Source organism: Fukomys damarensis, unplaced genomic scaffold, assembly GCF_012274545.1.
Source record: "Fukomys damarensis isolate Sample0158 unplaced genomic scaffold, DMR_v1.0_HiC HiC_scaffold_33, whole genome shotgun sequence".
Lineage (NCBI taxonomy): Eukaryota > Metazoa > Chordata > Mammalia > Rodentia > Bathyergidae > Fukomys > Fukomys damarensis.
Window position 1 is genome coordinate 21,992,793 of NW_022900945.1, and position 12,754 is coordinate 22,005,546.

The window sequence follows — 12,754 nt, forward strand, 5'->3', positions numbered from 1 at the left end:
TCTGCTGCCAGCCTCACAAGTGCAAGGTCCCAAGTTTAATCTTGGGTAATGGGGAGAAAAAAATTAACCTTTAATTTCTGTCAAATTCCTGGGTTCCCTGAAAATCCAGTATGGATGTTTCCATGAAACCTTCTGACATTCTGGGTTTGTCTTCCTTGTGCTACTTTATTTGTTATATTATGTGGCATTGCAATTTATTTCTATATATGTTTATATTACTTACTAAACTGGTCTGTGAGAGCAGACATATTTTCATTCATCTTATTTTCTAGGCATACTATAGAACCTAGAACGTGGGTTTTTGGTTTTGAGTATTACAGCTCAAAAAAAGAAAAAGCAAATCATAATTTTATATTAGCTTGTATAATTATCAGGTCATAATTTATTATGGCACTTTATTTCTTTTTGTTTGTTTGTTTTTTGTTCTGGGGATCGAACTTAGGACCTTGAACTTTTGAGGTAGGTAGCAGTACCTCTGAGCCAAATCCTTAGCCCTTAGTGGCACTTAAAACATTAAATAACTTAGGGAACAAAATTGAAAATGAGTTTTAGAGCTGAGTGTGTACACCTGTAATTCCAGTACTCTCGGGATGCTGAGGCAGGAGAATTGCTACAAGTTTAAGGAAAGCCTTGGGTACATGATGAGTTTAAGGCCATTGTGAATTATATAGTGTTTTTTGTATCAAAAAACAAAGGGCCAGGGTTTTAGCTCAGTGGTGCCATGCCTGCCTTACAAACAAGGTCCTGAGTTCAATCCCTGGTGCTGGGAAAGAAAAAAAAAAGTTTTAGGAGAAAGTAAAAAATTTTCTTTTCTGACCATTTTTAATACTGATTTCAGATAATCGGAGGGAAAATGTTACATGTAATACTGCTTTGTAGTTTTTTGTTGTTATTTTATTTCTGTTTTTTGTTTTTTGAGACAGGGCCTTGCTTTGTAGTGCAGGCTGTCCTAAATTGGCCCTAAGCGCATGGCAGTCCTCCTGCCTCAGCCCTCCTGCATGCTGGGATTATATAGGCCTGCTCCACTACACCTGGCTTATAATAGCTTTCTTTTGTGGCTGCTTAATACTTTGGTTTGTTTGGAATGAATTTGACAAGTTGGCTGAATTCTGAATTTATTTTTTTTAAGTTGTCTTTGCATGTGTGAAGCCCCCAGCAGGAGGTGTTTCTCTTTGCAAATGGAATAGTCACACAACTTGGTTATAAGCCTCCCTCTCCTTAGTGATTTGAAAACATTAATAGAGCAACAACGCCATAGAAGATTAGAATAGTTGACAGTAATTTAGATCTGTCTACATTAGATGTTTTACATTATATGTTTTAAGGTAAGCAAAGTATATTTACTTATTAGATCTGGCAAGAAGATTCAAGGGCATCCTCTTTTGTTTTTAGTTCTTTAAAGTACTAGTGGATTTATAGCAGAAGGTGTTTGGTTAGTTTCTGTTGTATGAGACTGCTTCGAGTGACTGTAAATGACAAAATTTAGGTGTGTATTGTTTGATGATTACTGTCCAAGAAGATGTTTGTTCTTAGTTTGCCTCTGAAGCAATTAATATCTATAAAGCATTAGTTCATTATTGTAGAATAAGAATTATTTTAGTATAAAATTATGGCCTAATCATTTGAGACTATGACTATAAAAGAGATGTGTCCAGTTATTTTTCAGAGTAGTAGGAGATGAATTATTTCATGTTCTTGTATTGTCAAGGACACTCTGTGCTTCCTATTGGTCTTCTATAATATTTTAAAACACTATGATGGGCAAGCACTGTATGGATATCTCAGTAAATGTAGAAAAAATATTTGTTAAAATTTAGCTTCCTTTCATGATAAAAACTCAACGTATTAGATATAAGGGGAATGTTCCTCAATACAGTAAAGGATGTTATATGACAAGCCAACAGTTGGCATCATACCTAATGGTGAACACTTGAGGCTTTTCTTAAAAGATCGTGAACAAGACAGATTCCAGCTTTGTTGCAGTTAGCCAAGAAAAAGCAATAAAAGGAATCCAAACAAAAAAGGAAGAAGTGAAATTTTTCTGTGGACATTATTTTGTATATAGAATTACCTGAATATTCCACCAAAAATCTATTAAAACTGATAAAAGAATTTAATAAATTTGCAGAATATAAAATCAACATACTTAAAAAGCACAAAAATCAGTGGTAATTTATACACATTAATGGCAAGCTGGAAAAGAAGAAAATATTACCATTTTACAATAGGATAAAAAAATTAAAATCATATTAAAGTGGGGAAAGATCTATTCACAGAAAACTGTAAAACATCAATAAGAGAGATTGAAAATGACACAAAAAATGCAATGATGTCCTAACATCATGGATCGGAATAGTTAATATTGCGAAAATGTCCATATTACCCAAAGCACTCTACACATTCAGTGCAGTTCCTATCAAAATCCCCATGTCATTCTTAACAGATATAGAAAAAAAAATCCTAAAATTTGTATGGAACCATCATCTTGAGCAAAAAGAATAAAACTGGAACATCATACTACTGTATATCAAATTATAAAATTGTATTAAAACTTCATAGTATTGACATAAAATATATCAACCAGTGGAATATGATAAAACTCAGAATTCTATACGTTTATGGTCAGTTTTTGACAATAGTGTGAGGGACTATTCAGCATGGACAGCCTCTTCAGTAAGTAGTGTTGGGGAAACTGGATATCCACATGCACAAGAATGAACCAACCCAGGCCTAGGGATGTAACAGTGGTGCCACATCAGCCTGGCAAGCACAAGGTCCTGAGTTCAATCCCCAGAACCACCAAAAAAAAAAAAAACAAAACTCAAAATGGCTTAAAAGTTTAAATGTAAATTTTGAAACCTAAAAAAAAATTCAGACTGAAGTGTCTAGAAGAAAACAGAGAGAAAAAAGCTCCATGACATTGATCGGAGCAGTGATTTCTTGGGTAAGTTCTCACAAGCACAGGCAACGAAAGCAAATATAGACAAGTGGGATTCTAACAAATTAAATTTTTTCCTTTGCACATCAAAGGAAACAGTGGAAGGAGAAAACCCACAGATTGAGAGAAAATATTTGCAGGTCATGTACTGAGTAAGAGATTAATGTTAATATGTTAATACTACTCAGTGTTAAGAAAACAAATAATCCTATTAAAAATAAGCAAAAGACCCCAATAGTTATTAGAAAAGTACAAGAGTTACATAACACTAATCATGAGAGAAATGCAAACTAAAACCACAATGGGATATCACATTATACCTGTTAGATTGTTATAAAAAAAATTGAAAAATAAATGTTGACAAGGGCGTAGAGAGAAGGGAACCTTGTAATACCTTGCGTACTGTTGGCGATATTGCAAATTAATATAGCTAGTTTCAAAAACAATACGGAAGTTTCTCATAAAACTATATGCATAGAACAAAAAGGCTAGGATGTATGTAGCTCAGTAGTAGAGGGCTTGCTAGAATTTACAAGGCCCTGACTTCACTTTTCAGCACTGCAAAAACCAACTCAACTTCTGAGTATATATCAAAAGGGATTAAAATCACTATATCAAAGAGATCCACATTTCCCTTTTCATTAAAATGTTCTTCAGAATAGCTAAGACATGTAAACGACCAAAGTGCCTGTCAAAGGACAAAGGCATTTTTAAAGAATGATATAGCTAGGTATGGTGGTATACACCTGTTATCTCAGTACCCCATGGGTTGAAGCAGGAGGATTGTAAGTTCAAGGCCATCCTAGACTAGATAGACTGTGAGATCCTGTTAAAATACACTGGATACTCATTCAACTTTTTTTTTAAAAAAAAAGAAATTGTATGATTTGCAACAATTATGGATAAACCTAGAGGTCATTATGCAAAGTGAGATAAACCAGGTACATATGAAAAGACATACTAAGTGACATCACTTTTATAAGGAATTTATAAACAGTCAGCCTCAGAGGTAAAGAATAGAATGCTGGTTAGCAGAAGCTGGTGGGTGGAGGAAGATGGCTAAATGGTCAAAGAGTACAGAATCTTAGGAAGAATATGTCTGTTGTTTATTGTATAGTATGGTGACCATAGTTAAATTTCAGGTACCTAACAGGATTTAAAAGCTTCACAAAGAAATGCTAAATACTTGTGGTATTTGGACATGTTAATTAGCCTGCTTAGGTGACTCTACAATGTTTATGTGTAACAGAAGCTCACATTGCACACCTAAGTAAATACAATCATTATTTGTCAATTAAAATAAAATTTTAGGGCCGGAGATTTAGCTCAGTGGTTTGGTGGCCTGCCTTGCAAGCACAAAGACCCGAGTTCAATCCCTAGTACCAAAAAAAATAATAATAATAAAAATAAAATAAAATAAAATTTTAGAACAAGAATAGTCTCATGGTATACTATTGTCCCACACAGAAATTACCAAGATAAGGTTAATTGAATGTGATTGTACCTTATGAGAAAGAATACTCATCTCTATAAAATGACCTGGTAGTCTCAGCTTTAGTTTGTACTCAAGAACCCAACAGGAAATATTTGAGAAAGAATATTCCTGAATCTTGGTCTCTTAATTGAGTCATTATCCCTAAAGTGAAAAAAAAATTTATGTTTAAATATAGCTAATAATTTGTATAGTATACCGCCCTACTGTTTTCACCTTATTTCATGTATCTCTTCTTATTTCTATCTTCTCAAACCCCACCAGACTTAGATTTTTCTTTAGTATCTGGAATATCCAAAATGGAAACATTTAGTATGAAACTTAACAGTATTGGGATCCTTTTTTAGTCAATCATAGTAAATTCTTCTAAATTTCTAAAATGTGGCTATATTAAGGGTATTTTGTTTCCTAATGACTTTAAGATGTAGTTTATGAAATCATTCTTCTCTACCTAAATGTGACATGGAAATTATGGTTGAATTTTATATGTAGAAAAACAAATGTGAAATCTGTGGTCAACTTTAGTTATGTAACCTCTATACATTTCTTACTTTTGGTTGAATTTCTCACTTTAAGGTTCAACATATTTGAATGAAGTTATGAACTGTTTTGGTGTACCATTTCATGAATTTTAAGATAGATTTATCTAATCACCACCAGTAATCAGGGAAAGGAATAATACATAATTTCATTGCCCCAGAAATCTTATTTTTATCCAGAAAAATCATGTTATCTTTTTGTAGTTACACTCTCCCACAACTCTGTACTGCCTAGTAATCACTGAAAACCAAAATGTTGACCAGTAAATAGTAACTTTAGAGAGTCAGAGGTGGAGGTTGGTTAAAAAAATGAGTAAATAGCAAGCTGGTGTTTTCAGTATATTACTTAATTTATTCTGGCTAGATTTATGTAAATTATCTTTCCTCCTTTTTTCTTCATTTCTTTTGTTTTCAATACTGGGGTTTGAACCAGGGGCTCATACACTGTGTACCATTGAACTGTATGTATCCCAGTCACACCCCTACTCCCTGCTTTTTTTGTGATAGTGTCTTGCTAAGTTTCTCTGGCTGACTTCAAACTTGGAATCCTACTTCCTCAGCCTCCTGACTAGCTGGAATTGCAGGTGTGTACCACTATCACTAGCTTAATTTTTTTACTGTATTACATAGCCTTGTTCCATAAGAAGATATGCAATTTGTAATACTACCACTGTGAATATTTAGCTCAGTAAGCTGGATATAAAATGAAGACCAGAAGTTGTATGATCTGAGATGTCCAGCTGGTCCGTGTGATGGCTTATATCTATCTGCATGTCCCCTTAAAGCCTCATATACTCATAGGTGGGGCTGTCTATGGAGTATTATAGTGCTAGTAAGGGTATGTGATGCTAAATTAGTGTACTGATTTGAATTAGCATAGTTCTGGATGAGCCTGTATGGATTCTGTGAAGACAGAAGCCCCACCCTGGCTGTGGGTGGCTCTATGCAAAATGCTTATAGTCTGGATTGACTAAATAAAAGGCTGCTTGCTGCTGCTGCTTCGCCGCTTGCTGCTTGATGACTTCTGCCTACCAAGCCATGAATTGTTTCTTCTCTGAGATGCCCCTCTGCCTTGCTGTCTTTCCTTGGAGCGAGCTGGCTATGGAGTGAAGCCTCTACAAACAGCTGACATAAACCTTTCCTCCTTTAACTTGTGGGTGTCGGGTAGTTTGTCTCAGCAACAAGAAAAGTAACAGAGGCAGACCATTACATAGCTGTGTAGTTGTATACCACTTGGAACCTTGCTAGACCTTGTTTTTCTCATTTGAAAAGTAGAAGATAGTCTACATACACTCTTTCAAGGTTGTTGGTGAACAAGTACCAGTACTCAAGATGCTTAGTTTTTGAGGGAAAACATCATTATAATATTATTGTACAGTATTGCAGTGGAAGAAAGTAAATTTTAAAGACATTAGAATGAGCATCTAATTAGACTGGAGATGGTTAGGAAAGTTATTCTGCAGAAAGTAGTGCCATTATAACAGCATGGAGGAAGGCAAATGTGTTGCATTTCTCATAAATAGAAAATTTGTTCAACTGAAGATAGATTTGACAGAAAAATGTTATCGAAAGGTTATCTTGAAGCTACGTAGTATAAAATCATTCATGCCTGGCTGTGTAGTTAGGGCTTTGTATGTAGATAAACATCAAAAATGTTTCATTGAAAGACTTAGTCCTGTGCACAGTCTATCTTAAAAGCACAATTTATACTGGTTAAATGTGTATAAAGATATGATTTCTTAGGCTCATCTCTGGTGCTTTACTGTAATTTAGACATGCGTAAAACCTCTCTGATAGATACATACACAGTTTATTGTATTAAACCCTACAAAAAACATTTTATTTTTGTAATTTTAGCAGTAGATATAGCAAATAGAGATTTGTTACTAGTGTAATCATGGGGCTAGTTACCAAAATGTGTAAGAGTGAGCTCAACATTCTTATAATTTAAAAGCAGTTCTTAGAATGGAAAAATGATTTCCATTTGCTAAGTTTCTTTTTTGTTTCTTTTTGTTGACTACAGAGAACATTAATAAGGAGTTTAATTGGTCCTATTTTGAAATGTAGTTCACTATGAAGACAGGAGGTTAGCACATATACTGGCAACTATGTGTTGTTTGCTATAACTTATCATAACCTACAAGGAAAAAACTAGAAAGAAGAAAATAGCAAGTAAGAATTTAAAATGCAGATTTAAGGAAACGTAAAATCCATGAAAGACAGCAAAGCATTTCTCTACTTTTTAAATTTAAAGAAAAAACCGACTTTATAAAACAAGGTATATCAAAGGTGGAAATTCTTCTTTGATGTACATTTTTGTGAATTTTGCAAATTAAGAGTTTCTGATGGATTTTGATTTGGTTTAGTTTCAGTTTGTTAAAACAGGTTACATTAAAAATCTCTAAATTTCCGTGAAGATTAGAGTGGAAATTCTAGTTATTTTGCTAAGCTTTGACTACTAATTTTTTAAGCCCTTAGTATGTTTTAAGCATCCCTCATCATTTGGTGACTGTAAAAACTGCAGCACAGATATATTAAGTCTGAAATCACCACCATATACATAAGTAATAGCCATAGGATTTTAACCCAGGCATTCTGACTTCAGAGCCCAGCCTCTTAGCTGTTGTTATTTCTTCTGTCCCTATAATCCTTACCAAAACTCAGAGTATACTTTTCCATAAGAATAGTGGTATCACTATATTTTTACAACCCCATAGACTTAGATCAGTGAATATTTCAGTGTCTTGGTAAAACATGCTATAATGTACAAGAATTCATTATAGAGTATATCTACTATAATCTAACTTTTATCTGTTTCCAGAGAAAAAGAACTTTATGACATAAGACAAACTTTAGATTACCTGAACTGTAAGAAATTTTGCTTTATCTTGTGATACACCTCTTGCCCACACTAACTTATTAAATCTGATTCTCTGTCCTGTGGGGAAATGGTAAGTATACAGCTTTTATATCGTTTCTCCCCTCATCTTAAACTAAACAGGTATTTTGCAAACAACACATTTCCATATTCTTTTCAATTAATGCATTCTACCCCGAATGCATTCCAGTTCTTTTTACAGTGGGCTCAATTATGCCAGACTCTATGTAATTACAAGACTCTTGTACAGCATCATTTATATTTAAAAAACCCAAATGTTCCCAGATCTGTATTGTTCATTGTTATAATAGAATAAGCAGAAATAACTACGTGAATATCAGTATTTATTGAATATTTACCATACACCACACCGTTTGCTAAGCTCTTTGCACATAACTTATTTAATTTTCACACTATTGCAAAGTACGTGCTGTTTGCCACTATTTAACAGATGAAGACAATGAGATGTAGAGCTGTTAAATAACTTGACCTGTATACCTGCATTACATGGTGGTACTAGATTTCAGTGCCAAAACAAATTCAAACCTAAACACTGCTGTTAACTGTGTGTTTTGTGAGCTAATATGAAAGCCTGTATTTTAAATTAGTTTTCTGTAAGACTGTGGCTTATAAAATGAACTTCTGAAGCAGTTCATATATAATTTGGTGAATTCAGTTAAAATAGAATTATTTCCTGAATTGAATCCCAGTTAATAACTTGTGGCTTTGTCAAATTCCTGAAATGTAAAATGTGGATGATATCTGTCTCAAAAATATGTGTATATGTGTAATGACACTGTTATACATAATCCACTATAATTATTTATGAAACCTTTAGATGGTAGGGACAGCATAATGTTAATAGGATAGACTTCAGAACAGAACTGACTAGATTGGAATCCAGATTGTGCCACCTGCTAGATATATGACCTTGAGCAAATTTCTTAACTTTGATGTCATGGTTTTTTAAATTTGTGTTATGAGTGTATTGTTCATTATGTAGCTATTTGTGAAGATTGGTGCTTATGTTTTTAAAGCACTGTCAAGCCTAGTATCTGTATTTGAGGGTCTGTAGTTAGTTACACTATCATGGCTCATTTGGTATCCTGAATCAGTGCAAAATGTTTACCTTTCATGGTCATTTTGACTTTGCCAGAAGTTGCATGGTGCCAGATCCAGTGAGGTGGTTGAAGACATACCATAATGTTTTCACAAGCCTGCCTGTCCATTGGATGGCACTTGGCAGCAGCATTCACTGTTTTTATCACACTTCATAAAGACACAAGAGACTACTTAAAACTGCTTTAGAAAGTAGCAAGAAGGATGAGATAAGTGTGCTTAAAGTGGGGGTATGTTTCGATGAATTCATGGTACTGTGTCTTTTACTGTAATAAATTTTGTTTAAATATGTCATTTTTCAGTTGCCCTTTGTATGTTAAGAAATGATGCTTTCATGGTTTTGAGATATTTAATTTTTTAAAGGAATACAAACCAAATATGAAGTATATTTATTAAAATAGATTAATGATTCCATTTTACCTTGCATAGGAGAAAAGGGAACCTTAACACAAAGTTTAAGCACTTTTCAGTAATAACTTTGTTACTTATCACCTAAAAGAGACTTAGTATCCTGGTCTTCTAGCTTTTTTACAAGATGAAGAGCGATTATAAATAAAAACAAAGTAATGAACTTGAATATTGAGTTACATAGTACAGTTATTAGAAGTGGATTACCCCAAATAATTCAGTGATTCTTTTTGAAGTTGTATCAGCAACATGATACTCTTTTGATATGTGACAATCTTGAGTATTTGGTCTCCCTTACCTTCCTACCAACAGTCTTTATTGGTCACTCAGTGTCTGAAACATTTTCCATTGTGATTGAATATCTTCATAGTGGAAAACAAAATGTGAAGGTTTGTATGCTTGTGTTTAAGTATGAGTAACTGATGCAAGTACTGTATTTCAAGAACTATTGGTTTTGTTTACAGAGAATTACCTGGATGGAATTTGTGTAATATTTAAATATACTTTGTTCTCTATCCAGTCAAGTAACAAATAGGGAATTTAATTGCTAAATAAACTAGTCAAATTGCTATAATTTAATTTAGAAATAGTAATGTTAGTAAAATCTTGGACAGTCATCTAGTTCAGTTGCAGACTCTTAATTATTTCTGTAGAAAATTTGAATCTGTCCTAGCAGGTGGTCCTGCAGTTCAAATATTGCCTTTGCTTGTATTGATTCAATTTTTATATTATCTGTAAGCATAAGAAGAATCCACTTAGATGACTTCAGGCTTATTTCAAACCTCTGTTTGTTAGTCTTCAAAAATGTTAACTTCAGTTCTAAGCAAGAGTTGATCCTAGTAAGTAACTTTAACATTTTATTTACAGATTGTCCAAGGACTCCAGATACGCCGAATAGTGACCCTCGTTGTTCTACTAGCAACAATAGATTGATGGCCTTACAAAAACAATTAGATATAGAACTTAAAGTAAAACAGGGTGCAGAAAATATGATACAGATGTATTCAAATGGTTCTTCAAAGGTAAGTACAGTAAATAAAATAATCAAGCCTCATGTTTGCAGGGTCCACTTTCGTTGAGTTCATCTACTTGCGAAAATTGTAATTTGTAACCCCAGTGTCAATGCTGGTAGCAGTTTGGGAGTCATCTGTTACAGAAATCTACCTCCCCACTCTGAATTCTTCTATTTTAAAGATTTTCATTTTTGTAAATCAGTGTTTCTTCATAGATATTTCTTAAATAATTTGAGAATGAAAGTTGTATTTATTTTTATTCTGGTGTAGAAAGAATTTGATTAGGGTGGAAAAGATCACAAAGTCATGCATCACAGCTTCCCACCCTAAATGAAATTTGAGAAGGTACTGTATACACATACTGTATGTGTTATAACTAAAGTTTGTAAGGTAAATTGTGAAAGCTAGATTTTATGTCATATTTAAAAAGGGTTGTTTTTGTTTTGGGGGCTTTTGTTGCTGTTTTTTAATTTATATTTTAAAACAGAATCCCAAAACAGCCCAGGCTGGTTTCATACTTATAATCCTCCTGCCTCAGCTGAATGCTAGAATTACAGGCATGATCACCACACCTGGCTTTTATTATTTCCAGAGAAGTATATTTTTGTTTCTTATAAATAGGATATTATTTCACTAACTTTGAACATTTATTATTAGATGGTAAAGTTTGTTATTTTCTGTGCTATTGTTTTTAGTATTGACCTTTAGTTTTGGAGATTTTTCAGTTTCATCAAAAAATTTTTTGGACTTTCAGTATTTTTATTTCTTTAGCAAAACTATGTTACTGGAACTGTGGTTGTAGTACTTGATGCTATTTTAAAATTAACCCATTTACTGCCCTCTGTAGTAAGATTTTTCTTAAATCTGGGATTGATGGGTTAATTTGAGCTATTAAAGAACCATTTGAAGTTATTTAAAAGGTGAGTTTGTATGCTAATAACTGGATGGGGGAGAGGGTCATAGATTTCACTATGCTCTAGTGGTCTGTATTCCCTGCAAGATTAACCACTGCCATAAACTGAGCAGAGTTATGGACATACTAAAAGTTAAAAAAAATACATAAAGTTACAGTTACTTCAGGTCCAAGATGAATAGGACTGTGACATCCTACTAAAATAAATACATAATTTTCATTAACTATTTTTAATTAGGAGATTGATTAATTTGACAAGGACTCAGAAGTCCAGAGTCTATTAGAGAGGCTGCTATAGTCTCTGAGGTATAGGCCAGCCAGTTGTTTCTATCTTCAGTTTTCATTTTTCATCTTTAAACTTCTCAAAGGGATAGAGAGTATACATCTTTATGAGCTAGGGAAGATTTTAAGTGAAATTGTATGTAATATTTATTCATTATGGTTTTAACATTTTAATAAGACAAGGTAGGCTCTAGGGTATAAATGTGATGGTGCCTTATCCATAATTGCTACTCAACAGATAATATCCTGCTTTTAGAAGACCCACTGTCTAATGTACATGATAGTTTGTATGAATTACTTTGAAAATACCTTGAATAAAGATCACATCACTGCCAGAAAAAAAAAAAGAACATTTAAGTCTCAATATGAGATTTGAAAGACTTGGTATTTCAGGAGGAATTACTTTCTAGGGATGATAATATGGGTAAACCCTGAATATACACAGTAATAAACTGTGCAATACCATGACTTGTTCTAAGAAATGGAAGTGATTTGGTATCGCTGTACCACAAATTCTTAGCATAGTTTTTACCTAATATATCTAAGAGTAGAGAGACTGCACATAATATATTTTTAAAAATGTTATTACTTATTGGTTATACAGATTACTGGTTTCATTTTGGCAGACATTTCTAACATTAACAGTTGTCAACTCTAAGCCTGGCATGTCGGTGCATGCCTGAAATTCCAGCACTCAGAAGACTGAGGCAAGGTTACCACAAATTCAAGGCCAGCCTGGGTCTACATAGTGAGTTCAAGACCAGCCTGAACTACATAGAGAGACCCTGTCTCAGAAAACAAAACAAAACAAAAACCTAGTTGTTAACTCTTGCCCTCATTTTTAGTGAAAGGCCATGCTTTTGTAGAACAACGAGTTTGAATATACAGAAAGGCATAATTTGTTTGAGAAAATTTCTGTAGTTTAGTGCAACAGAATCTTTTCTCCTTTCTCCATTAGTGACTGAGGCATAGCATGAAATACAGCATAACTGAAGCACAAACCAGATTGTATAGTACAAAATTAACTAGTTAGGATTCTATTTCATAAAATATATGGAGCTGCTGCTGGGGATTTAGCCCAGTGGTTCTGATGCCTACCTCGCAATTGCAAGGACCGGAGTTCGATCCCCGGTACAAAAAAAAAAAACAGGTGGGCGGGGTGGTGGTTGGGG

The 12,754-nt window shown here is 33.7% G+C and overlaps 1 protein-coding gene across 3 annotated transcripts in view; it reads left to right on the forward strand.

Annotated features, from left to right (window-relative positions):
• Positions 1 to 12,754, forward strand: part of Pkn2 (protein kinase N2) — a 74,243-nt gene that overhangs the window by 2,536 nt on the left and 58,953 nt on the right. For all 3 annotated transcript variants that reach the window (XM_010636670.3, XM_010636671.3, XM_033758175.1), the window contains exon 2: positions 10,242 to 10,396. In XM_010636670.3, coding sequence (XP_010634972.1) covers positions 10,242 to 10,396 — 155 coding nt within the window. The remainder of the gene's footprint in view (positions 1 to 10,241; positions 10,397 to 12,754) is intronic.